Genomic DNA, 27,968 nt, shown 5'->3' with positions numbered 1-27,968 from the left:
TATATATATATATATATCTATATATATATATATATGTGTGTGTGTGTGTGTGTGTATGTATATTTTTTCCCCCTTTCTTTTCTTTTGTTGATATTTTTCACTTAATTTGAGTAAGCTGTTTTTTAATAACTGGAGAGTTTCCCAAATGTTTTTTCTGTCCACTCCATTTTAATTTATTTTATTTATATATTTGTTTCTTTATTTAACCTTTGTTTGTACCGGTAAACTGAAAGGTTTTGAAATGTCTTCAGAAACCTAGCAAAAATCTGGTTGCTTCCAATTTAAGTCTGTTTTATGGTTGCCATTACCCAAAAGACTCACAACTTACACGGGCACCCCATTTACCTTTTTTTGTTTTATATTTTTTACTCTGGTGTGTAAGTGTATGCTTTCATTTGCCTATGTGCTCTTTCTCTGACACCTGAATTTCCAAAGAAATGTTCTATTCTGTTCTTTTCTATTTTTCCAGTTTTTTTCCCTCCAGGATTAATTGATAATGTTTTGTAAAACTTGGACAATAACATATTTGTCTGAATGTTCTTTAGAAAGTTGAAGGGAAACCACCTTTTAAGCCATCAACTAAGTCCTTGTATAAATGTTTGACCACTCCTCTCTTGATAAAATTGGTAGAGCTAGAAATTGGTTTTGTTGCCTATGAGCCTACTTTTAAGATGATACTGATACTTTGAGTCAATTTACACAGAGATAGACTAAACAATAACAATAAAAAGCTTCTCTGCCAAATTTCCCACTTCCAAGCTTGAATGAAAAGGTGCAGTTCCCATTGTAAAAGACTGATGCTCTTTGTGGAAATGTAAATAGCGAAACTTGACGAACTTAAGCCATGTGGAACCTATGAATAACAATACTTTTGGAGGATTCCAAAGCATTTTGTACATTTTTACTGAAAAATACCTTAAAAAGTGGCTTTTTATCTGTTCCTTTACAGATAAAACATTGTTTAATAAGCAGACTGACACCTCAGTAGGTCAACATTGGTGTATCTATAAGCCTTCATCCTGATTCCCTGAATTTACTTTGGGTCAGAGTCTCTTTGTGGATGTCATGTCAAGCGGGTCCATTTTAAATGGGTCAGATCTAGTACGCGTTGTACCATCAAGATGGATTTGGTGGATATTAAGAGTGAAGCATATGATGGCAACTCTAAGTAAGGTGAGAAAAAGTTAAAAAAAATCCTTGTCAAGTACAAGTGCGAGCTATGAAAACGAATAGAAGAGTGTTCCAGTTTTATGTTTTGGCCACAGGTGGCAGTGTCATTTGAAAACTACATCATGCATCTTTAAATAAACAGTTGAAAAGTGGACAAAACCAAGTAATGAACTCAAACACCCATTAAAACTGGCAAACATAACCCTATTAGAATTTAATTCACTGTGCTTAAAAATATAGGTCAATGCTAGAAATCAGGCACATTTAAAAATTCTGTGGTATTTACATATTAAGTGTTAAATATTGAGTCAGAATAGTGCCAGGAATTAGTCCTTACATGTTATTTTTCTGCTACTTTTTCTAGGAGATAATTACACAACTATCAATGTGGGTGCATGTCGGCGCTTAAGTCTGTATGTATAATTTAGACCCTGTGTGGAACCGTTTAAATGAAAAATCAAAAGCCCTGTAGTATGACATTCAGTGAATAATGAGGGAAGGTAAAGGTTTAACCAGAGGTGTATCCTAACTTTAAAGCAGTCAGCAGGAAGAAGTGAAAGAGAAAGAAGAAAAAACTATACTGACAAAGACACTATTAGGACAGGATGAGAAAGGGAAAAAGGACCTTTATTTGAGGAACAGCAAAGTCATGGACAGCGATTAGAGCTCGCCTGATCTCCTCTGCATCAAAAGGTATCTGTAAAAAGCAGGAGTCAATAGACAGGGAAGCGTGTGGCTATAAAGTGAAAATAAAGGGAGATTAACCATAATGAAAAGGATAGAAGGAAGCTGAAGGATTTAATTTACAAGAAAATTATACTGATACCTTATTTCTGAAGTTCAAACTCTGTAACACCTAAAAACTGCATTAGGGAAGTCAAATATGTCGCCTCTGTTACCTGTAGTAGCTCAAAAGCAGCCAGCAGCTCTCCTGCAGTGTTGTTCCCTCTGTATATCTGGTAATACTCCAGCTGTGGGGGGAACCTTGGGGGCCCGTAAGGCTCATCACACATCTTAATGGTGGGCTTTGCAAACGTCCGACCTATGAACTCTGCCTTACCCTGGGAGCCACAGTGTGGGAGATAACAATGAAGCAAAAAAGTGAAGGGATAAGGGGAGTGGGTTAGATGCATGCATGGGAGGTGCAATTACCAATAACAGCCACCTGGTGTCATTATTAGACAAACTGGTGGAAAGTTAGAATGAGTTTTTCTATCAAAAAAATAAGTGATCATGATTAAATATTTAGTGTAAAGGAACATGCTAATTAGCTTTAATAACCTTTTAAAACTGTCTTGCTTATGTTAAAACTGAAAGAATGAAAAATTATTGCTCCTGCAGAGCTTAATATACTAAATTCAAGTCTTCAAACTTTGCAATGATTCCATACTCTAATCAAAAAAGTGAGACCATCAAAAATAAAAACAAAAAGGGAGGACAAACAGAGGGTTAATAGGGATGGAAAAACACAATGCTTTTAGTTTAATGACAAGTTTCAGGTAATTTCTTTTTTTTTATCATTTTGCACTTTTTTAAAAAGGTTACATCAAAGGAGGATCCTACCACAGTGTCTTGGTCATAGAATTCAACCACAATGATTGGAGGGTCGTCTCTCAGCTCAGTAGCCTCTCCGAACAGCTCCACATCATCAAACACTAGCAGCTGGTCCCACGTGGGGCAGAGGGTCTCATTTAAAACCTGTGGCACACACACACATAAATGGTTTGCACATAAATCAGTATAAAAACACAAACTCAGACACATACAAGCAGATTGCTGTTACCTCAGTAACCTGGCTTTGTGCAGAGAAGAAAACTCTAGCGAAGGGATCTGAAAGCCCACTGCTGTCAGCAGCAAACAGACTGCGGGCTTGGTACATGTGAGCTCTCAGCTGGAAGACCTGCTTCACTAGTAAAAATGAATGAAAATATCCAGAGCTTTTACTTTTTATTCTAGAAATTTGGCATTAATTAATGATCCTCTCTTTGATTGTTGCTTCCTAAACTGTTGCACTGCTTACTGTTGTAGACGAGAGTAACTGGAGGCACAGACTGGCCTGTTTTGGTGGCTTTAATCTCTTCGAAACCATTTGGGAGACCATTTAGGAATTCCTTTCTGTTCTTGTTAAGGCCAAGCCATAAATATAACTCCAGTTTAGCCTGAACTGTCCAGCCAGCATGACCAAAACCCTTCTTCCCAGGCAGCTGTGGATAGAGGTTACAACAAAAGATTAAAACCAAACAGACTCTTACAAAAACACCACTGCTGTCGAGGATCAAAGGCAGGTCTGTATTTGTGCTTCCACTCTGCTCTATCATCAAATAAATTGCTTATTGTTATTGAGAGAACACCTTTAAATTAAAAGGCTTTTAGGAGGTCACTCCCCCTTCAAGAGGTTTGCAAACTATACTGAACTCAATGCTGAGATTTAATTTATGGCAACTACAGCAATGGCAGACAATTGAGTTCCAGTTTGCTTCGGAATAGTCAACTAAAAATGTTTTCATTAATCAAAACTTATCCACAGACAACAGACTCTAGATTTTTTGCTTTTAAAAATCACATATATGTTATATAAACATTGTGCTCTGGTAAAATATGAGTTAAAATTAATAATTAAAAATAAACACAATAAAACATTCATAGCCAAGAGGATTTTATATATACTGTTGACCTGTGCTATATGGACGAAAAGGTATGAAGGCATTGAATTACCTTGAGGAAGACGGCTTTGACTTTCCCACAGTCTTTCCCAGTCTCTTCATCCACCACGGAGTACAGAATATCTTTGGAAGGAATCCGGGCATAAGCGATGCGCTTGTGGTTACTCATCATCCAGATGAAAACATCTGGGATGCTGTGCTGAGGCTGGAAATAATGTAAACAAAGCTGGCTTCAAATTGTTCTTTCCTTACTCCTAAACTATAGGAATGAGAACTCAGATTAGGATTACTCCTAATCTGAATTTCTACCTCATCAGCAAGGAAACGGAGCCTCTGCAGGAAGTTCTGCGCCAGCTTAAGTTTTTCTTTGACCGTGTTTTTCTTCACCTGTGTGCGAATCTGCCTGGCCTGCTGCCCCATGCTGTCCTGCAGAACGAAATACAAAGTAATGCGGATGGAAGCTAAAGAGCTCTTTCTAAAATAATTATAAGTGTATTTTTGTAATAATTGAATACTCATTGAAATTCCAATGTGATTCATTGAATGAATGCAAATATCCTAGAAATAATAATTATTATGGAAATAATGTTCTACTCCATAGTCATATTCTATTTACTCGTTACAACAGCAAGATTAAAGGCTACCACTATATTAATTAACTGAAGCTTGCTTTTTGTGCTAGTGAGGAATAAATTATACCATCTCTCTCATGCATGACTTGAGCCGTTCTCGATCAAGCTTGGTTCTGCCTGACAGGTTTACATCTTTGTTGGCAAGTGTCAAATACCGACTGCAAAAAAAAAAAAAAAACACAAGGGAAAAATTAACATCCTTTATTCATTAACACACTTGTGTCAGTGACATGCTGATCCCCCCATTAAAGCTTTGTACTATACTAAGTGAATAAAAGAAAAAAAATATATAATGACATCATTAAGGGAAAAAAAACAAACAAACACAAAACTGCTGCCTGCTTCAGCATGAAACCTTTAATGAATGTGTTTGTCTGCTGAACAAAGATGCTCCAGAGGCAGCTAACTGCCTTTTTATTGGAAGATATTCTTTAAGACATCAAAACCAAACAAGCACTTTTGCTGCAGCATGAAAAATAAATTTTGGTGTTGCTGTGATCCCTGTTGTGCGATACGATATTCTATAAGGTCTGACTACTGTTTATTCTTGTAGTTCTTATTTGAAAAGTAATAGATTTTTGTTACATAGCTGAGTACCTGCAGCCAATACTGAGCTCCTCCAAAACTCCCCTGAGTCTTCGCTCCGGAAAGGCCTTCTCTGTCTTAATAATCTCCTGAACATCATTTAAGCCCTCTTCCTGGTGGAGCACACACAGTAACAGAGTCAAACACATAAAACTGCAACGTGCATCTTATATCTGTTCCAGGAATTATATATACCATATGTAAATGACATGCAGTGTTAAAGTAAACAGACAAATATTAACGGAAATCCAAATAGGGTCCAAATCCAAATTATATACATAGGGTCTAATACACCCCCCCAAAAAAATATTTTGGATAAATGTACTTCAGCAGGTTGCCACTTAATTACCAGTATCTATCTAGCTATTAAATAGGTCTTAAAATTATTTTTGGTTGCATCTTTGACTCTCTGGATAACAGGGCAGTTTATGTTGATTTTCATCAAGTTGGGTGTAAATTAGTTTTCCTTTTTCCAAAGCCAGTTTTGGAAGTTTTTAACAATCTATCTGTTGATCTGAGTTGAGGTAGAAGAATTGGGGATTAGTGCTCCTTCATTTTTATCTGTATTATTACATCCGTTGTGTTCAATGCACCCCTACAAATACCCTTTCAAATGTGTAACATAGCAAAATTACAAAATAATTGTATTATCTGACGATAAAAGCTCACTTTAAAAGGTATTTGGCGGAATACTGGGGGAAAAAATAAAAGCCTGAAGGAGTTCATTTTCAAACATGGTCTATATTCTAGTCGTCCCCCCCCCCCCTCCTGTTTATGATAACTAGTCTCATGATGAGCATAAATGTTGGGGGTTTCTGGGTAGTTTTTGAAAATTTCTGAATAGCCTCTCATCTTACAACTAAGTTTTATAACAGATCAATGATCCAAAAGAACTGTGAAAAGCTTAAATTGAGTTCATTAAATGGACTTCCAAAGCCCTGACCTCCCACCTTTGGTATTGTCCTTAAATGGAAGTCAAGAAGTCAGAATATGCAATTAATTCTGCTGAGAATAGTCTAAAAATAAGCTAGAATCATTTTGACTACAAACTTGCTTTACAAATTGCTGAAGGGCATTTGCTCAAACATTATTGGAAGTGCACATATGCTGTACATACAATTTTATATATTCCTCTGTGTGGATTATTACATCAAATCCACAATAGATTCTGTGTTTTTCTCCAACGAAAGAGATTGAAATGGTACATAAATAATAAACAATGTTTGTGGAGATGAACTCCAAGTGTAAATAAGCTGCATAGAAAGACACTCACCAACTTGTCTGCAATCTTATCCATCATGTTTGAATTATAAAGTCGCCTCCTCTGATCCTGCCACCAGCTCTTGATGTAGACACAAGGCTTTTTCTCAAAATAGGGCAGATGGAAGTAATTTCTGCAGTTTGGAAATTATTAATATCAGTAACCTTTGACTTTAGTTTAAAGTTTTACATAATATTGGATTTATATAATTGGTGAACACAGACCTGTCTGTGATAAAGGGCTTCATGGGAGGCGTCGAGGAGACTGAGGTCAGTTCCCCATCATCGTCATCCTCATCTTCACTGGAGTTCTGGATCAGTTCATTTTCCTCCTCCCCATTCTCACCTTCTTTCTTTTTCTTCTTCACAGAGGAAGACTTGCTCACTCCATCTATCTGGTTGCCATAATTCCCTGTTGGCCACAGAGAGAGTAGCAGCTGACTGTCCTGTGGAAACTTTTTAGTGAATTTCAGTTTTCACAAGATTCAAATAGTTGTCAAGTACCTATGGTAATTTCAAAGCTTATTGGTTTGTCACCAATCTTTCTGTCGATCATAGTCGCCTCCAGAAATGAACCAAACAGGAAGAACTCTTCCATTTTTCCTGTTGCACTCTTATGGAAAAAATGACAAAGTATTTTTTGGTGAAAAAACAAAAAAAAAAACAAAAAAAAAAACAATCAATTACTTTATAGTCTGAAAAAGATGACCATTGTTACTCTATTGCCAAAGAAGTCTTTTTACCTCTGAGATGTTGGAAATAGGTTCAACTTGAACCTCAGTTGAGCTGATGATTTCAGGCGATGTGGTGTCCAGGATTTCCACAGCCACAGAGATAAGGAGGCGAGCTCTGAAGGATACACCTTCGCCAAGCCCATCATTTAGGTCCTGGTGCTCGTCCATCAGTGTGTACTGGCGGGTGGAACCGTACATGTTGACCCAGGCTGGACCAAGGGTGGGCAAAAAACCTGAAGGATTTTACATACAGAAAATTCATCTTAGTTAACATTGCAGTTTTACTTCATTTTAAAACTAACTAAATTTAGAACATTCAAATCAAGGAATCTTTTACCCAAACTTTCATCAAACATTTTTTTTTTTATCCATGAGGGATTCCTGCAGCGGCTTGTTTGAATAAAATTAACTGTTATTAAATAATTTTAATAATTTTTTTTTGTTTATTTAAAATATAACTAGAATTTCAGATATATCTCATCAAATGTATTATAGTTATAAATACCAGAAATGATATATATATTTTTAAAGTAATTCATATTCTCTCTTGCTGAGTTTCATGTTGGAGGTAATATTTTGAGAAAATATTATAATATATTCAGTTACAGGAGCTGGCATTGTTTTCTAGGGGGATGGGAGGGGTTCTGGTTTGGGGACCAAATGATCACATTCCTGCTTTTTGCAGATGAGGTGGTTTTGTTTGCTCTCTTCTGCCAAGACCTACAGCAGGTTGTATGTGGTTTGCAGCCGAGTGTGAAGCATCAGAATGAGAATCAGCCTTATACTCCTATGTGTGGTTCTCAACCAGGTAAAGGTGATTTTTCCCCTTCAGGTTGGAGGAGAGTTCAAGAGGATGAGTTTTAAGTATCTCAGGTTCCTCTTCAAGATTGAAGAAGAATGGATCAGAGCGACTGCTGCTATAATGCGGAAGCTGCTGTCTGTTTTGGTGAATAGAAAGCTGAGCGAAAATCCAAAGCTCCCGATACCTACCCTCACATGTGGTCATGAACTTTGGATCATGACAAAAGAATGAGATCCTGGGTACAAGCGTCCGAAATGAGCTTTCTATGCAGGGTGGCTGGGCTCTCTCTTAGATATAGACAGGGTGAGGAGGTAATTTGGGGAGAGGAACAGAGTATAGGTACTTCTCCTCCACATTGACAAGAGTCAGCTGACGTGGCTCAGACTTATTTTTCAGATGCCCCCTGGATCGCAAAAGGAGGAGGCCCAGGAAATGATGGAGGGAGTATGTCTCTCACGTCAGGAGAAGATGTCTGGGGGGAGGAAAATCTGTAAGTCACTGCTGAAACTGCTGCCCCTTGTAACTTGGTCCAGGACAAGTGGAAGACAACAACGACAGGCCATGATTGGTATTACTTTTTCAGTTTACAAGGAACCTTTGGATGTAGCTTGTGGAGGTAGAGGGCTAAGCATTTCAAAATGCTAAAATATTTTCAACTTGACGATTTTCTCATCAGTATAAATTCTTCTTCATCTTTATAATAAATCATGTTTTCTACACCATTTACAGCCATCCGTGTCAGAAGAATGAGGAATATTTATGGGTTATAAACGGTTTGTGATTTGGACCATAACTAAAAACAACCACAATGATCCCAGGAGATCATCAACAGATGTGAAATAAATGTCGCCCCGCTGCCGCACCTGTGTGGTTAATGCTCCTTTGGGATGCATCTCTTTAGTTTTAAATATCAAATGGCTGCAATTCCTCCCAGTGATTATAGAACAGATCCACAGTGTAAACCCTGTGCTACGATCACACGTTTATAAAAAAATTATTTGGATTTAATCTTTACTGCTGCTGCCTCGTTTCTTGCCTTCTCTGTTCTCCTGTTGCTTCAAAAATGAGAAACCATGAAAGTCTAAGTGACCTTAAATATTTTAACAGTTAGACCATAAGTTCTGCTTTTGCAACAAGATCCTGTCTTCCACACAAAAAGGGTGAATAATTACTCAGCCCTGTTTAGGACTCATTGTGCAAATCTTTACAAAATGCCCAGTGTTAAAGAGAGTTTAAGGCGAAAAGGTTTAAGGGCTAATAGACAACTTGTACAGTAGCATGTCATAAGATGCATATAATTGCTTTAGATTTTATTTAATTATATGAGGGTAAAGAAAGCTGAAAACAAACTAAAAAACAATTTTAGAATTTTAGGCGATATGAATGAATAGAAAACCATACATCTAATTCGCTCTCCCTTCTTTTCTGTAAGGTCCTGCACATCAATGTGGATGCCTTTATAATCAGTTGAATATAAGAAAGCAACCAAGCAGCAAAGAGGGTTTGATTTACAAGCAGAAACAGAATAGTGAACATGCTTTATAACCAATAATTTCTAGAAAGACTATCGACTTCTATGATGGCCATTGTGTGTGAGCGATACCTTTATCACCATCATTTGAGATCTTCCGTAGATCGATGAAGTGTGTTCCTATGGCAACGTCATTGACCTTATCAGAGTCTCTAATCTGTACCTTGATCCTTTTGCAAAGAGGAGGGAATAGCTCTGTGAAGATGACCTGCTCATTCCAGATTGGTTCGTAGCTGCTCTTCTGGACCGATGTCTTTCCCTGGAGAAATACAGTAACAGAATATTGATCAACTCACAGAATGGGAAAATACACACAGCTGGATTGCCATGGGAACAGCTACTACTCACTTAATTTAAATATATTTTATATATCATGTAAGAAAATGTATATGTTTGTTTCTTTTCCTTTATAAATTACTTTGCACTTTTTCAGGAAAGTGTTCAACACAAAAGCACTCGGCTGAGCTTAGTTCAGATTTAAAAAAAATATAAAACATATTGAAATAAGATTAAAAGTATTTCCCCTAAATTATCCTAAAATGTAATTAAATCCTTTAACAATAAATCATGCTGAGGACACTGCTATAGTTTCTATAACAAATCCAAGCTTACATGCTTTGTTAAATCTGCAGTGTTTTCAAACAGCAAATGTTCCCTATGGAGTCATAACAGGCAAAGAAAGAAATAAAGAACTTAAGAAAGATAAAAAGAGAAAACCTTTTGCCCAGAAAACTGCACTTGAACATAGGGGTCAACAAGGTCTCTGTTTTCTCCAATAAAAGCCTTTTTCACATTCGCCATTATGCTGGTGTTCATTTTAGGAAGTCCCTCAGCCCGGTGGATCTTGACATAAAATCTTGCCCATTGCCTTTCAGCTGGGATTCCCTCTGGAAGGAGGAGATTTCTAAGGCACAAAGAGCAGAAAAACAGGAAACAGATCATAGAGGGTGATTGCATGTATTGTTGAAGAAGTTTCCACTCAGAAATTTGAATCTTATAAGCTCTAGGCGCTTGCAGATGCTTTGCAATTATTACAAAGAAACCCAGAGGGTAATCTATCATCCATAGTCCTTTGCTGCATCTGTTCAGTTTGTAATTGTGTTTAATGTACAGAGTATTAATTCCTAAGCAGGAAATAATCTTAGGATGCAGGTTCCTTTGGAAGGAAAATGATCCACGAACAGTACATCCTCATAACTGAAACATTTTGTAAGCAGCTGACTAGAAGAAAACAGAAGTTTTGATCTTATGATTAATGAGATTTTAGGAGAAAACAAGCAACAATTCACCCCTCTATGTCGTCTTCATCGGTCTCATTGGCTTTATGTGGGGTCTTGATGTTATCCCCTTTCCCAACAACGGCAATGTCACATTTAACGTATCCTTTGGACCCTGCTGTGATGTCATCAGGGTCAGACAGGATGGCCCATTTGTGGTAGAATTGGTGTTCTGTGACAGATTTTAATAGATCAGTTTTTAAACAAATAGGCAAAATATCTACTTAAAAGCAGCTTATTCTTCTTCCCCAAAAAATCATAGGAAAATATTTTTTTTTTCAGGAGTTATGTGTAAAAGGTACTTTACCAGGCTGAAAGTAAACAGTCCCGACATCCATCTTAAACGTTCCCACCAATGTTCCACTTCTTAAAAGGTTTTTAGAATGAATGACCTAAATAGATAGAAAGGAAAATTAACTATAAAAACAAATAAATAACTGGTTTTCACAAATGCATACACTTGTAATTGCATAGAAAACAAATAACCGTTTCCTTATTTTCTAAATGTGAACAATGTTTTTCAATCTATTAGTTATCAGCAAAAAAAACAAAAACTAAGTTGAAATTACCTAAAGTATATGTTCAGCAGTTTTACAGCAAGTGTGTAAGAAAAATATGAGATTATCTTGTTACTTCGACGAACTAACAAACTATCAGGTGCTGTTATTTCCAAACTAAGCTAGGCTGCTAAGAAGAGTTCAGGTCCAAATTTCTTGCCAGATCGACCAAAAAAAATAAAAAATTGGAGATAAAGACAAATGACAGTGAAACCCAATGCAGATGTGGTGATACCCATGGCAGTGATGTTGCTGTTGAATTCCCCCCAAAATTATATTAGAGCCAATCATTGTTTCATACAAAGGTAAACTCTGGTGACATCAGGGTGATCCCCCTCTTGTGTGATGGAGGTCACTTCATTTTTGAAATATGCATAAAGTACCCAAAGCATTTGTTTTGATTGTATGAATTACTAACCGAGAGCTTGATGATCTTGTCAAACATGACATCAGGAGGGACGTGGAAATCGAACACAAAATACTGTAGAGAGTAGAGAAACAAGGATTGCCATTAAACTGCAATATATTTACTCCTACCTTTAATATCAAGAGTGAAAAAAAAAACACTTTTGCACAACATTGCTCAGATTGAGATCAGCGCGGGACTGTGATCCTAAGTAGGTGCAGGATTGAATACAGACAACAGATGACTGATAGTTCTGAAAGCAGATTGCTCACATATAGCTGTAGAATTCAAAAAGAGGATAAAAAACAGATTTTCTTTAAGGAACTGAGTGGATTATCGTGTCAGCTCCACAGGAAATGAGTTTGTCTGAAGTATGGGGATCAGTGTGTATTGAGTGGGCAGGTAAAACATTTTCTGAACTCAGCCTTAAAAAGATGCAGCAAAAAGTATAAATGCATGATGTCTTATTTAAAGTGAGACATAAGAAATCTGATGCATCCATGTTTCAGTTTGCATAATTTTTTTATTGTCAGAAGATTATAAAGGTTTAGAGATTCCTAAGAACTGATATAGCTCATCTTAAAATTGCAGCTGCTAAAGTAAAGTTTTTTTTCTGTAAACTTCAGTTAGATGTATTTTAGTAAAATAATAAAAGTAAAAGTAATCTGTTTATCCAAAATCATTTAAATCCCAACATTAACATTAAAGATACCTGAAAATATGTAACGGTATTCATTTTTAAAAACAAAATAGTTTGGTACACTCAAGGAATGCTGAAGATTATATGCTGTAGTAATAGCAAACAATCTCACATAGTTATTGTTAACGAAAGATGCCCCCCAAAAAAAACAAATGTCTAGAATAAGCAGCAGTCAAAGGATCCTGTTAGTGACTACAGAAACTATGAGATGCCAGCATGTCAACTTCTTTGGCTTTAAGTTTTTCTCTCAGCAGGGGATTTTCGGTCAGAACCAAAGAATCGATAACAGACAAACTGTCACTTTCACTCCCTGCAGGGAACAACAAAGAGTCTGAGCTCTGGAACATCTTTCTCTACAATGACTAATCCGTCCCAAATCCAAGGGAGATTCTCCTGCATCACAGGGGTTTAACTACTCTGCAGCCTAATCAATATGGTGTCTTTATCTTGCATACAATCTCACCCCAAAAGTTAAACTAGTTCTTTTCACCTCAGATTTAGCATAGATAAAGTCAGAAGGTTTTTATGGACATTAGAGGATGACTAAACATATAACAATAAATAGGAGCACAAAGAAGTTCTTACCTCATTAAAGTATGGGCAGTTGGTTGACTCCTTCATGGATGTATATTTCTTGTCATCTCCAACCTCCACACACACCACAGGGTCCATGTTTAGACCTATTAGCTGTCGAGCTTCGATCACTGTGATGCTGATCTGATGGGTAAGATTCAGTTATCAGATCTGACATCCGAAATAACATTGCTTTCGTTAACAGTCTGAGTATTTCAGTCAATTGTATTACATTTTTACAATTGAGTAATCAGTCCTGCGATAATTAGGTCCTAACTGTGTATTCGATTGGCTCCACTACAGCTGTTTATAATTCAGGCCAGTGTTAGATTTAATTATAGATAAAAAAAAATCGTAGTATCTAATTGTCAGTGATTTGCTCAAACAGTATCTTATGCAAAATGTTAAGAATGCAAAAATGTAAACTTCCCTTTGAGCCCTACTCAAAAAAATTCCAGTTTAACTATGGTTATCCTTTTCTTAGAATCTACTTTAAATCATAGCATAACCTAAACCCCTTTTTGATAAAGTTGTAAAATGAAAAAAGAGAAAAACTCAGACTCAATCAATGACAATAACCAACAGAAATCAAATCATGCATAAAAATATACCTGGTAATCAACTGGTCGTCCAGCGCTTGGTTCCATCTTGATATCTGGCTTTGATCTGAAAAAACAAACAACGAACAAAAAAACAAAGCAAAAAAATAGCTAAGACATTTTGAAAATGTTAATGTATAATCTTTTCCAGTTGTCTTTTGGTGGATGTTGTGATTCAGGCCCATTTGCCTGCTTGTTCTCACACTTTGCCTTCTCTCCATTATTTACTAACTGTGGTCATACTTTTTAACATTAGGTTCCCCTGCACGCTTCACCAGATGGATAATTTCATGCAGTTCACTACTTATTAATAAATATTTTAAACACTGTGCTTCAGCTGTTTTTGCATTACAGATGTGTAATCTATAGCAAACAGATAACAGACTTGAGAGACTGATGCACTATGCAATCAGTGTAATTTCTTTAGCCAGAAATTAGAAGAAGTTAACCATATAATCTGTAAAACTCCCTGCATAATTATAATAAAGCAATTTATATGCATGAAACAAGCGGAACACTATGGCAATAGCCTTACTGCTCCACTTGTGAAAGCAAAATCTGTTGGGCTCTTTTTGGCATCAAGGCAGCTATTCTTATTATCACATTGCCAGACAGGAAACTGAATACAGACAGCTTTACTTCAAGCAACAAAAAAACACATGCAAAAACAGCCAATGACAGTTTGTTTTATGTTCTTAGTCTTCAGAGGAACGTCTGTTGAAGCAATTCACAAGAACAAAGCTGCCATCCCTGCCTTTCAAGTTTTCCACTGGAAAGCATTCTCTTTGTTTTTCCCTTTTCAATAAAACAGCTTCAAATGAATCCATGTTAATGGATTCTTCTTCCATGTTCGTTTATCCGAGTATATATGCTGGACCTGTTCAAACCTTTTATTGGAAACATTGGTTGTGACGGCAGTCACAGATGCCAAAGATATGGTGTCCGGCTCTAGCATTCCAGCAAGACGCATGGCTTTCTTATCCAGATCTTCCATTTCCAGGATTGCTGGTTCATCTGCTATGCCGTATAAAACAATAAGTAATGTCAAAAACAGTTTCACATTCTACAGGTATTTAAATTAACATTGACTGCTAATAAAATGTGTTTGTAGAGATGATGCTTTACCTCCTCTCCTATGGTCATCTTTTGAGCTTTTTGTCTTTCCAAGTTTCATGGCTGAGAAAACTCCTCTCCCTGCTCTGTTAAAAGAAATCAAAGAGAACAGCAGATCTGTCCTCAGATAAACCTACTTTATGCCATGTTCAATTGGTTGGAACCTCTAAAGAAAAATATAAAAAAAATGTATAAGAACATTTCAAAGTACCTACTACATTTTTTTTTTTACATCCATGAAAGTTGGTCAGGTTGCAATAAACCAGAAGATAAAACAAATACTGCAAACCCTCAATCACAAAACAAGAGTATCCAGTTTCCTCACATTGATATTATCAGGATCATATATCACTGCAGTAACAAAGCGCTTGTGATGTCATTGGGAGGGCGACAAATGAGGGGCTTTAATAATTAAAAATATTGGTGACCATCCAGTTTGCTTCGGATATAGATACATGTCAGGAAATAATTAACTGTTTTGTTTCCCTTTGGCCCTCTGAGTCCAATGTGTCAGCGTGCAGCTTCAACATCAGACTATGAGGAAACTCTCAAAGTATTACAGTACATGCTGTTTTATGGACTTTTTCATAAAGCTAAGTTGTAGTAAAATTTTATTGAGTAGATTCAACAAAAAACCTTTACACATGTTTCGTGAGTGAATAAAACACTATACACACACACACACACACACACACATATATATATATATAAATCTGTATAGTAACAGTTTGTTTGTTTGCTACTTTAAATCTGGCCTAATACAGATGGACAGCTGCAAAGAAAAACACTAATTTAAAATGTACCCACAAAAGCTCCCAATCAATCAGCTTAAACAGAAAATAACAAAAGCAGAAAAAAAAATAGCTTGACATGATCCATTACTGCAACTTTAGAAAACTTGTTGCAGATACTTAAATGTCTTAGTTGCTCTCGATATACATTCAAAGTGTAATATTCCCTTTAAGTCACAAATTAAAACAGTCATTACATGAAAAGTTCTATGAATTACTATTAAGAATTTAAGTTTTCCAACCCAATTCCTTGTTTCTGTCAAGAAAAATACAAGAAAAAATTGGCAAACACTGGTTCTCATACATACCACATCAAAGACACCAAATATCCCATTCAACTCCTCAAATAGGTCAGATTAAGTAAATCCAACCTCAGGTTCACCTTGGACCCTGTTTCTATAAAAGGCAGTACAAACTAAAAAGACTGGTGCAATAGTTAGAGACCAGGTGGAGAGATGCAGTTACAGTTGCAGACATCTGTGAATGCAGCAGGACAGAGAGAAGGGGGGAGGTGAGAGAAAGGTGGTGGGAGGTACAAGGAGATCATGGGAGATTGAATTTACCTTAAAAAACACTAAGAAAATCAAATAAGCAGCAGAATTTGTGACACACATACAGTCTTTGTTTAGTACATACCTATATTTACGGCAGTTTTCAACTACTGAAGTCATTACAGGGCAAACTGCTCATGTTCTATTCTAATTTGGTTCTACAAAGTACTTAACAATGCATTTATTTATTTGTACTATCCTTTCTATGAGTGATTTGACTCTCACATCAATGAGCACCTTAAAGAATAAATGTGGTTTAGTGTCGTGTCTAAAAAAAAGAGGATCAAATTTCCCACCTTCCAGTCTGGGGGTGACTGCCTTTCTGAAAAATGCTTAAAAGAAAATCTCCCATTTAGGAGAAACAAATAAATGCCGTACCAATGAGACAGAACTGTCTGCAGTAACGCTAATTCCATTTCAGAAGATCAGCAGAATAATTGAACAATAAATGTATCAAATAAATAACATTTATGAAATTATTAAATACTTATTTAATTATCCAAGTGTTCAATCTCTTCCTACTGATCTTTTTTTTTCCATAACAATTTTTTCCGTAACTCCTGAAAATACAGACGTCTTCATACATTTGCATACAAATGTGAACATATTTGTTTCCCAATATTATTGTTTGCATTAAAGTTTTTAGATTTATTTGGTCAACACAAAGCTAAGTATGTTTGTGAAGAGGAAGAAAAAATATACAATTATAAAAAAATATACAGTATATTTTTATTTTTTTTAAATTAAGCACCACAAAGTCAACACTTTTGGAGCTGTCTGTCACAGTAAATACAGTATCAAGTCCTTCAGGCATTTACAGTATGAGCTTTCTTTTAGAATTGTCTGTTCGTCTGTATTTTGCCCTCTTTATTTATCTATCAGCTCTAACCAGCTCCAGAAGAAAACCATCCCCTCCATATGATGTTGCGATCGCAATGCTATGCTTTGCTTTAATTCAAATATGTATATATACACAAAATGGTTCATTATTAGGTATTTTGGAGTGTGCAACTTGTCTCCCAGTTGAGAAATGGATTCTTGAAGCTTATCCAAAAAAACATCCAATAACAATTTTATTTCAAGGCACCTTTCAAGAAACACAAGGCCACTGTACAAGGAGAGAAATAAAATGCAAACAAAACCAAGTCAACTTAAAACAAGCAATAAAACTAGACATTAAAATAAAAAAATAACATAAAGTAAATTCTATTTTGTATAAGGAATTCCAAAGAGATGCAACTTAAATTAAGCTAAAAGCAGAAAGTGGTTGAGAGAGATGATGAAGATCAGGAGGAAGTGAATTCCAGAGATGGGGAGCAGAGCAACTGAAGACCCTGCTCCCCGTAACACTGAGACCGGAGTGATGGTGACATGAAGGAGAGCAGAAAGATAAGAGGGAATGAGGTTGATTCGATGTGAAGTAGAACATTTAACTGAATGCGATAGTGGCCCAAAAGGGGAAAAAAACATGGATAACTTTCCTTTAAATCCACATATATATACTTCTTTTAAAAAAAGGAGCCTGTTTTCAGTTGAGACATAAAATGTGGAAATTTTGAAGTGATATGAACACTTGATGTATGCAAAACATAACGATTATATTGGAAAATCCCTGCCACCCTGCTGGATCAGAGTACCGCATAAAGGTTTTGACCTGGTGACAGCAGATATAGTTGTTTAATAGAAAACCTAGGAGTAGCTTTTTCTGTCATTGAAAAGTTTTGATTTTCCCAAATCTGCTTGCTTTTAAGCAGGATTTAAGACTTAAACATCATTGTGCATAAAAGTGTCAAACTATAAACAATAAAATTTCATTTAGCCAGTTCTGTATTAACTGCCCTTGATTCCCAGTCTTATATACAAAATCAAGAATTAGGGGCTTTGTAGATCAGTCAATTTTCATTGATCCATGTAGCATGTCCAGTGCATGTAGAGCTGCTCTCATTAATCGCTTTATTAAACTATAAGGTCATAGTTTTAATTATATGATACACAAAAACAATGTGGTTTTAAAGAGATTCTCAGTAAATAAGTAAAAACCGTAAAATTTGAAGATGAGTGATTTTTTTTTCTAACTACATTCTTCTGAGCTTCTGAGTTTTATTTGCCTTGCTAAAAATATATATATTATGGGAGGAAAAGTAAAGCTGGACTACCAAATTTTCAATGCTGACCTTTTCAGAGAAAGGCTGTGCATCGGAGCAAATAAAAGTACCAGAGTTCAACAGCACAGAAGAGAGATTCTAAGTAAGAAAATACACTATACTATAGCTCTCATTTTTAGTAGTGCAAAGCCAAAAAATGGTAAATTCAGGAAAAAACATCAAAGACAGAGATATTCTACAGGAGAATGTAGGCGTGAAAAACAGATAAAAAGAAAACCCTCAAAATTGTTTGCCCTTTTATTAGCAAAAATCATCCACCAACATTAAATAGGTGATGATAGAAGCGTTTGGAAGGCTGACATGTGGTGCAAAGGTAAATAAGAAAGGAAAAACAAAACCTGGTTTACTTATCAAGCATCTTTTAGTTATGAATTCAATTTCAGGGCTTTGTCACATGTTGACAGGAAATTTTGTTACAGTATAGGAGCCAATCGAGTGCTCACTTTTTTAATTTTTATCTTGGCTTCGGTTTGAAATCAGACTTTGACCACACTGTTCTTGGAGCAAATACAGTAACACTTTTAAATATGTCTCTTTCTTGTTCAAGCTCATCAAATAGGATTTTTCCACTCCCCAAAATACATAACACAACTTCCCGATCTTCTTTAATCTCATGATGCTGAGTTCTCTTCAGCAACAATCTTTCTAAGGCCTAAAGAATTATAACAAGGTTATATACATGTAATATTTGTCACACACTAAATTTCTGTATGTATGTTTCATATAGGAGGTTTTAAAGTTGAATTAAAAGCAATCTATTCCTTCCTAAAGACTTTTTAGATGAATAACACCACTTTGGGAAATGAGACAGTGTACCAGTAGCCATGCACATGTAGGTTTACTTGAGGTATTTCAATGTCAGAAATCATAAAACAAATGTATGTGTTGGTCTTTATTTTCCTTGCATTGACATCTAATGAATCAATTCATTGCATATTCACCACTGGAGATATGTAGCTGCCCCTCTGAGAAGAATAAATGACTCACAGAAAACAACTTGATGCATAAATGGGTGTTGTGTTGCAACAGCACAGAGCAACAGAGGTAAAATAAAATGTCAAGCATCACTTCTTTATTCCTTCAAAAACAAAGTTTCAGAGGTATAGATGGTAGAAATGTGCCTTGATATTTTCTTCCATCTTGTCCTAATAAGGACTTGATTTTACTCAAACATAATAGAGTTGCATGACCTGATTCTCACATTTATATGTTTTTATGGTGTGAGAGGAACCAACTGTGTCTTAACACCAGTAAGACCAAAGAAATGGTGATCGACTTCAGGAGAAGACCCCCACCTCACTACCCAGTGAATATGTCCAGGCGCGGGACAAAGAAACTGGATTGTTTCAAATACCTGGGTGTTCATGTCAATAATAAACCGGACTGGACTCATAACAGTGACGCCCTGTATAATAAGGGCCAGAGCTGCCTCCACCTCTTGAGGAGGCTGAGCCTGCTTAAAACCTTCTATGACTCTGTGGTGACATCAGCCCTCCTCTGCGTTGTTGTCTGCTGGGCCTCTGGCAGTGCAGAGCGGGACAGAAAGAGACTGAACAAACTGGTGGGAAAGGCCTCTTCTGTCCTAGGCTGCACTCTGGAATCAGTGGAGGAAGTGGCTGAGAGGAGGGTGCTGTCCAAGCTTACATCCATCTTTGACAACACCTTCCACCCTCTGCATTAGACTGTAGAGGATCTGAGCTGCTCCTTTAGGGAAAGACTTTTACACCCTGTTTGTAAAAAGGAGCGCTACTGTAGGTTATTCATCCCTGCTGCAACCAGACTCTACAATGTGACACTACCATGATTAAAACTTGTCCAATGTATAATGTGCAATTATTATTTGATACCCTGTGCAATAACCCGTTTCTCTTTATTTGACACCCAGTGCAATAACTATATATATAAATATAAATATCCATCTATATAAATACTCATTTAAACCCCCTGTGCAATAACCCTGTAAACCCTAAAAAAAAAGCTGTCATATGTAGATGCACTATATATACAGTACTGTATATATCAATCAATGTATGAATCATCCTGAATTGTCATAATGCCACAGGTGTTTGACTAAATTAATAGTATTTCCCTTTGAAAAATTAGAGTAAAACAAGTTTCAGCAACATTTTATTATCAAATGCTATATTACTCATCCCCTTTATATTTCTGTTTCATAAATTGTGCAAAATCTTAATCTTCTCTCATGTATTTATAGCTATAACCCTTTCATTCTGTACGGCAGTGCTGTACAACACCCCTGACTCCAATATGAGCTCATTAACAGAGCTTGACTGCTTGCTACTGGAGTAGTTTAGCCATTTTATTCAGGTGTGTAAGACAAGGGTCACACCTAAAAGTTGCAGGAAATTGGCTCTCAAGGCTTGGAGTTTAAGACCACTGCTGTACAGGGAAGAGGAAATTAATTTGAGTTGGGATTAAATAGGCATTTTGGGAACACCAATGAATGGAAAGCAAGCAAAAACATACTAAAAACACAAACACGAGTTGTTTTGTCTTTTAATGACAGAAAGTCACAGAAAGACCTTTACTGTTGCCTTGCTCGACTATTCCTTCGATTATATGTAAATAAATAAGTAAAGTGGAACCCCCCCCCCAGCAGCAATCAGTTATTCGTTGATATACACGGTACTATGTGCGTTCTCCTTCAGGGGTCTAGATGAGTGGATCTCAGTGAGATTCATTTTCATAACTGTTCGCACTTTCAAAGGTCAAATAGAAGGAGTTATACCAGTGCTTCTACCTTCTTATGTAAAACAGCCAGAAATAGATTACTTCTAACTAATAATTTCGATTTTGGATGAAAACTCCCATCAATCCAGATCAAATCCTATTGAACGCTCTGCTGCCTTCACTTTTTATCCCAGCCTTTTAAGGTGTTGTCAAATCATTGCCTTAATTGGAGGATCTCAGCTTAGAAAGATTAAAGAAACAAACAATCAGTCATTCATTAGCCATCGAATATTGACATATTTTTTTCTTGATTGCAGCACTGTTGTGCTTCTTTAGCGTATTGGTTAGTTGATTGATCCAGGAATTGATGCTCCTCTCCTGTGATTCTAAATGTTTCTTTCAAATAAATTTACCTCAATTAGTGGCAAAGAGTTCATCTCTTCTGCAGGTTTAATGTCTTCAAAAACAAAAACTCCCCAGATTGTTCCTGGCCTAGATACAACAAACAGCTAAAGGAATAACACAACAGTATTGTTGTTGTTTTTTGTTTTAGATAAAGGGCCATATAGTGTTTATTATGTTATTGAAGGGATTGAAGCATTGTTCAATGTTTTTGTGTGTAAAGGAATGAGAGAAAGAGCAGGAGATGCTGCGACAAACAAACCATGAGAATTGAAGTTATGCATCAAGAGTTTTCTATAAAAAGCAACTCTTAAATTTTTCATTATGCGCTGAAAGTTCTCTTGTATTTTTTAAAAGTTGTTATTGTGACCACTGAACTGTTAAAAAAAGCTCTGGTGAATAAAAACTAGACTGCATTAAATGTTTTTTGACAATCAAGGGATTCAAATGTCCTTATTGATGTTATTTTAAATATTTTTTATTTACTCCACATTTTATCAGTTTTAAGGAAGGGACTGAGGGGATGTTATTTAAGCTCCCCAGCAATGTTCTGAATCACTGATTTGTAGATATGTGCTGTTTGTGGCTGGCTGTTACTACAACTACATACAGAGTTTATTTACTGTTAATATCTGTGTGTGCAGTGCTGGATTTTGCATTAATGTCTCCCTTAGAAAGCCACTTCTTTCTAATTTAAGATGCAAGAAATAATCAGATTTCTGGATTGGGGTGAAAACACTGCAGTACAGCATAATGATCATAATCTAGTCTTTGATTCTTCACAATAATAGGGGCGACAGTTGCGTCGGATGTACTGTAGGAGTTTGCCCTGAAATCGAAGGATTGACGGTTCAAGCCCCGACTCCGACTTTCATTGTAGTTGTGTCCTTGGGCAAGACACTTCACCTGCATTGTCTACTGAGGGACTGATGGTGCCAGTGTATGTGAGCCCAAGGGCAGCTGTGGCTACAATGTAGCTTGCCACCATAGGTGTGTGCGTGAATGGGTGAATGAATGTAGTGTAAAGCGCTTTGGTCAAGTCTCCTGACTTGAAAAAAGGTGCTATATAAGCACAGGCCATTTTTTATTTTTAACAATATAAACCATTTATAAAGAACCTGTCTGCATACATGAAGCAGGCAAAAAATCTACCATAAAATCTTCATATCAGGCCCAAATCTTCCAGATAAAGAGCATCATAGCGAGACTGAAACATGAAGTATGATAGTCTGGGGCTCTGCTGGTGATCAAGAACAGGGATGACTGTTTGTGACTAGTGGAACAATAAAAAAATACTGTGGCTGAAAAGTGGTTTTCATTAACGTGGCCTTAACTAGTGGCCCAGTTGAAGCCTAATTTTGTAATAGGTAAATTAGAAGAGAGCAGAAACGAGCCATGATTCTTCCAGAGTGATGGAAAGATAACGAGATATCGCAAATATCTCCTGCCAGGGATTTCTACTATGGCGGCGACAATACGAGAGAATTATTTTTCAACAGGTTTGTTTGGAAGGCCCTTTTCTTTTACAAAATAGATGATTATTTGTAAAATTAATTTTATTTCTTGCTCAGGTTTTTTGTGTCACATCAATATGAGTCCTTTATGTTCTTTAGTTTCCTGTGCATTAAATTCTGTTGAAGCAAAATCATTTTTTAAGAAGGTTCTTGCTGATGAAAACTCATAATTCCTCTTGAATATTAAAAGGCAACATGGCCAGAAATCACATATACGTATTAATATGTAACTTGGCTCAAAATATTTTTAACTGTCCATCTATGATATAAATAAATTCGACATACTTTATTTTGTGATTTTTTTTTTTTTTTTTACATATTATTCATCTCTTCATGTGTGATTAAAAAAGCAACTGCAGGATTTAAGCAACAATGCTTAAATGGGTGAGTTGTTACAGTAATTACATAAAGTCAATAACATTTTTGGCTAATCTGACTTCAACCAAAAATTACAACAAAATGAGCAGTCAGACTTCCAAGGAAATGTCAAAATACTCAAAGGAAGTGAAGCGCTAACAAATCGAAGTAAATAATTAAATAACACATCTGTAATTAAGAATTGATTTTATGTTTAGTATCTGGGCCATATTTCTGCTTCAGTCGACATGCTATATTTGTTGTTGAGATTGTTCCTCTGGGAGCTGGTGCAGCAGTGAACAAACCAGATGAGTAAAAGACAACTGAGGTGAAAACAAGGGTGGAACACCTGGACCAAAGCGCTGAGATGTAACACATCATTCAAATGTAAAACCTGGGCCGTCTTTCAGGATTATGCAAAGATAAGAGAACAGTTTGAAAAAAATAAAATAAAATCATGGTGAAAAAAACAAAACACAATAAAAACAAATGCAAAAAAATTGTTAAAAAGCAGCATTACACAGACTCAAAACTCATTTCATTTAGCAAAAATACAAGATGAGTATTGCTGCACTAAGCCTCTATTTACCGTTCTGTGTATTGTTTTTACCAACGTTACTCCAATGTGCACCAATATTTAAAGTTGCAGCATTTCAGCTTTATGTCTAGAGGTCAAATGACAGATTAAACTTAAAATCCATCCCCTTTATGTGTAACACATGTGCTTCTCTGCAGGCACTATTATCCACTCCTGCTTCCCCAGCAGTAAAGTCACATGTGGGGATTTATTAGCTAGTTATAACCAAACTCCTGCTAAGCTGGCTTATTGTGGTGTTGCCGATAGCACAAGATATTTTATGGGGGCTTCCATAAATCATGCTGAAAGCAAACATACAATGTTGGAGGTGGAGATTGAAGAGGCGGGTGGAAGGCATGGGATGGTCAGCAAGCAATGAGGAAAAATATGCTCTGCTTAAAAAGCCATTTGTCTCTAATGCAACACCCCAGCGTGAAATGAGTTTGATGGGTGAGAAAATAAAAAAAATACTGAGCAAACACTTCTGAGAAATGTGGATGACCTTAAGGTTGCAGCTGATTTAACAGAAATGATTAGCCTTGGGTGAGGATGTATTTTTGTTCTTACACTTAAGTGATTAAAGTAACTTCCATATCTTCTTCTAATTTGCTTTTAAATGAATAAAATATAAAATTTAAAGGAAAATTCTAGTCAGAAAGGAATGATCAATGGATCATTATCTATACCTAAAACTAGCATGTTCGCGGTGATTTAATGAATTTAGCATTAAACAGTAAAAAAATAAAAATAATCTTTTTTGTTCGCGATCACTGAGTCTGAGAACGGCTAATTTTGCCCAAATATAGCAACACCACTGTTCGTTAGAGCTATAGTTAAACTGACAATGCCCACATGCATAGCAGGTAATACATCAGGTAAAAGTGAAGAAGGAATTAGGTATTTCACCTTTCCAATTCCTGATCCTCCACAGACGGTTTAGAAAAACAACGTAATATGTAGCCAACATTTAGAAAAATAATGTTTTAAAGATGACTTGTATAATAGCGCATTGTGACAGACACCAGATACAGCACTGGGACTTAATCAACAGCCAATACAGCACTGTGACGTCACAAACCATGTTTTGAAATGATACTCATAATTAAAAACACTTACCATTGAACAGTATTTAATAATGTCACGTTTAAAGTACGTTCAGAAGTTTGAATTCTGAATATGACCAGACTTTTCCTTTAGCTCTTGTTGCCAAGCTTTACAAACTGAAATTATTCAAATAACACGATCAAAACATCCTAATACCCTTTAAAGGAGAGATTTCACACATCCTGTATTTAAACTGGTACCTTTAAGTCTAAATATGATGCCTGAATGAATCTTCTCATATAATTGTCCACAAGTGTCTTATCAGCTGGGTTTTAAAGATAAAATGAGATACTTAATCCTACAGCCAGAAACGCGGAGATATTCTAAATTGGTCTGTTCGCACTAATCATCTAAATGTGTGAAGAGCGTATTTATTATAAAATATTGCAAAGTGAGCTTAGAGCAGCTTTAAATAAAGTGTTACAAACAGAACATGTTCTCTAACAATACAAAACAAACACTGATCATTCAACATATCTTGTGTACAACTAAGCTAGTATATTGAAATCACATTGCAGTTTCAATTTTCAAGAGTAATTTGAACTGGTGTGGCTCACAGGTTAAATAGTCACAGTTAAATAACTTAAACTTTAAAGAGCATTTTGTGAGTAATGAGGCCAATGTTTGATCAAGGAAGATGTAGGAGTCTGATTTTATTAACAGTAAAGTATAGAAGCTGATTGATTATTGCCAATAGAAAATAAAGGTTAATATTCAGTTATCAAGTGCTGGAAATCCATTTTGGGTTTTCTATTGTATTGAATATTCATCTTTCTACAAATGATGATGCATTAAGTAACTTTGACGAATGGGAGAATATCCAAAACAAGAACTTGTGTACAATACCAGTTTAATTCCTGTTTCTCTAAATCAAACATGGTTGAAATTACAAATATGGGCTCAAATATAAGCAATACACCAATACTAATATATTATTACGTGCCTCTCTGCAAACTTCACTTTGATTGAATTATTTTTCTTGCCACTGCATTCCACCAGGCATCGTTCTGTGTGGATATCTGGCCACTGTGCAGGACACAATTTAGGTAGTTGAGGTTGAATCTCAGGCACAGACATGGTATTAAAACAGAATCCACAAATTCTAATGTGTATTTTCCTGCCACCAATATCAATTCCTTCCAATAGCCCAGCAATTAACTCAAGGCCTCTTTTTTGAGGCTTCATGCCATGAATCGTCCAGTTCATGGCATACAGTTCATTTTCATCCCAAAAAACAAAAACCTAAAATAAATTCAAATTTGTGAGCCATATATTTATTGTATCATTATTATTAGTTCAACATAAAAAAAGAGTTAACATGCATTTTTATTTGGAAGCCCAAAGTGAATATAAGATCCATGTTAGTGGGAAGTGTGTGTGTTATTTTCTCTAGGAATGAGCACAGTTGTTCAAAAAAACAACTTTTTTTTATTAGTGGTGAATGCAGTATGATTAAGGGTTTAAGTTTTGGTAAAATAAAAGAGGGATACCTGCCTGCCTCCCTGCCTGCCATCCTGCCTGTTTGTCTGTCTCAAGGTTATTAAAGGATTAGAAAGTTATATTTTCTGTGAGTTCCTAAGAGAATATAACTTTGAGCAGCAATAACATATGCAAAAAAGCACAAAAAAAATATATAAAACTTTGTTTTGGAACATTTCTCCAGGGGAGGCTCTGGTGTGAAAAATGTTTTAGGAAATAATCAAACAAACAAAACTGAACACATTATAGTTAGAAAAACAGCAATTGAGTATATAAGGATACAGCTTGAGGCAAACTACACCAAGTTCTCTTTTTCCTACAGTTTCCCCTTCACTGGAGAAAGAGGAGAGTCTTTCCTCGTTATCATCTCCTCCACACTCACACTTTAATATAAGGAGAACCAGAGCTGCTATAGAGTGTCAGAATAGAGGAGAGAGTGAAATAGTTTTAATTCTAAAAATACCTCAAACAGCAGAAAACCATACAGCCGATAATTAGGGATCGAATAGGTGTGAAAGAGAAGTGTTAAAGCAATTAAAATAAGAGATTAGAGCTGGATTTGTTGACTGATTTTTTTTCATTGTTTTTATTCTTTGAACATGTTAATTGTAGATTTCAGCAGTATATTTCACAGGGAAAAAAAAGGTTACAACACCACCCGAACTGACAGACACTTTTATGTAACAAGCAACAAAGGAACAGAGCTTGCATTTGATGCATCATTGATAATAACACATGTGCTGAATATGAATTTAGGATTCATTCAGCAGCTCCCTTCTCGCTGTCCTTGAACTATTTTTTAGAGTCTCTTTAAAAATTCTTTTTGGTTGAGTATGAGCCTTAAGATGGTCTCTATCCTGACTGCTACACATGTCTTTAATGCTATGCTGTAGGATGCATATTTGAAATGTGCTCGTGAACCTAAAGAAATACATGTGTATGATGGAATTTAGACACAAATCAAATACCTTTTTTTCAGGCACCTCTTCAATCTATAGCATGATGGGTTTATGGGTCTGGCTGAGCAGATAGTCTCAGTGAAAATCAATACCGCCTACAGATGGTTTCATGTACTATTCAGCAATAGCACAAGAATCAGTAATCTATGCTTATACTGACTGTGGGCAAAAGAGGGAGGTGGAGAGAAAATGCAAGTACAGTAAATAAAGCGTAAAGTGAACAAAATTGAGATGTTTTTCAACAAAAAATGTATGAATTGGTAGTTCCTATTTTTTATTATTGTTTTTTTTATGTATTTTGTAATGAAAAGTTCTGACTTTAGCAAAAAAAAAAAAAAAAAAAAAATTGATCCACAGTTGATGATCATGTATTTTTTGTTTAGGTTTGTGACTTCATAGAGCCAAAGAAAAAAACATGCAATAAATGAAATCCTTAACTGAGCTCTACAAAAATTATGTTGTTTATCTTACCTTAAGATTTCTTAAGAAAACGTGTCGATGTAAACTACTTTAAAGATGTTCCTACTATTGCACTGAGCCCGCGTTACATTCATACAGTCATTATCAGACCTCACTGAAAAACAAGATATAAGTCAATAGTGTTTGTCTTTGGGAAACTAAAGTAGAATAAGTAATAAAAAAAATATTTAAAGCAGTTTTGTGACTAAGATTGAAACTTTGCTTAATGATGAATCCTTAGAGGGTTCCCTTTAGAATATATATAGAAAAGCACTTACAAGGAAAAAAAAATATTAAACAATAAACACCCTTAACTC

At 35.9% G+C, this 27,968-nt stretch overlaps 1 protein-coding gene across 1 annotated transcript in view; it reads right to left on the bottom strand.

The window, feature by feature from the left end:
• LOC107081396 (otoferlin-like) overlaps positions 1–27,968 on the bottom strand; it is a 101,025-nt gene that overhangs the window by 22,137 nt on the left and 50,920 nt on the right. Inside the window, exons 6-27 of the mRNA XM_015369583.1 lie at positions 14,615–14,688; positions 14,377–14,503; positions 13,502–13,556; positions 12,903–13,034; positions 11,630–11,692; positions 10,962–11,046; positions 10,667–10,826; positions 10,095–10,281; positions 9,450–9,636; positions 7,054–7,277; positions 6,815–6,923; positions 6,536–6,722; positions 6,324–6,444; positions 5,063–5,163; positions 4,533–4,623; positions 4,143–4,259; positions 3,886–4,038; positions 3,191–3,374; positions 2,954–3,078; positions 2,734–2,868; positions 2,070–2,231; positions 1,796–1,867 (exon numbers count right to left, since the gene is read on the bottom strand). Coding sequence (XP_015225069.1) covers positions 1,796–1,867; positions 2,070–2,231; positions 2,734–2,868; positions 2,954–3,078; positions 3,191–3,374; positions 3,886–4,038; positions 4,143–4,259; positions 4,533–4,623; positions 5,063–5,163; positions 6,324–6,444; positions 6,536–6,722; positions 6,815–6,923; positions 7,054–7,277; positions 9,450–9,636; positions 10,095–10,281; positions 10,667–10,826; positions 10,962–11,046; positions 11,630–11,692; positions 12,903–13,034; positions 13,502–13,556; positions 14,377–14,503; positions 14,615–14,688 — 2,851 coding nt within the window. The remainder of the gene's footprint in view (positions 1–1,795; positions 1,868–2,069; positions 2,232–2,733; positions 2,869–2,953; positions 3,079–3,190; positions 3,375–3,885; positions 4,039–4,142; positions 4,260–4,532; positions 4,624–5,062; positions 5,164–6,323; positions 6,445–6,535; positions 6,723–6,814; positions 6,924–7,053; positions 7,278–9,449; positions 9,637–10,094; positions 10,282–10,666; positions 10,827–10,961; positions 11,047–11,629; positions 11,693–12,902; positions 13,035–13,501; positions 13,557–14,376; positions 14,504–14,614; positions 14,689–27,968) is intronic.

The sequence above is a fragment of the Cyprinodon variegatus genome, unplaced genomic scaffold (genome assembly GCF_000732505.1).
Source record: "Cyprinodon variegatus isolate N-32 unplaced genomic scaffold, C_variegatus-1.0 Scaffold38, whole genome shotgun sequence".
In the NCBI taxonomy this organism is placed as follows: domain Eukaryota; kingdom Metazoa; phylum Chordata; class Actinopteri; order Cyprinodontiformes; family Cyprinodontidae; genus Cyprinodon; species Cyprinodon variegatus.
The sequence above is the reverse complement of the archived record's forward strand: the minus strand, read 5'-3'. Positions and strand labels throughout refer to the sequence as shown.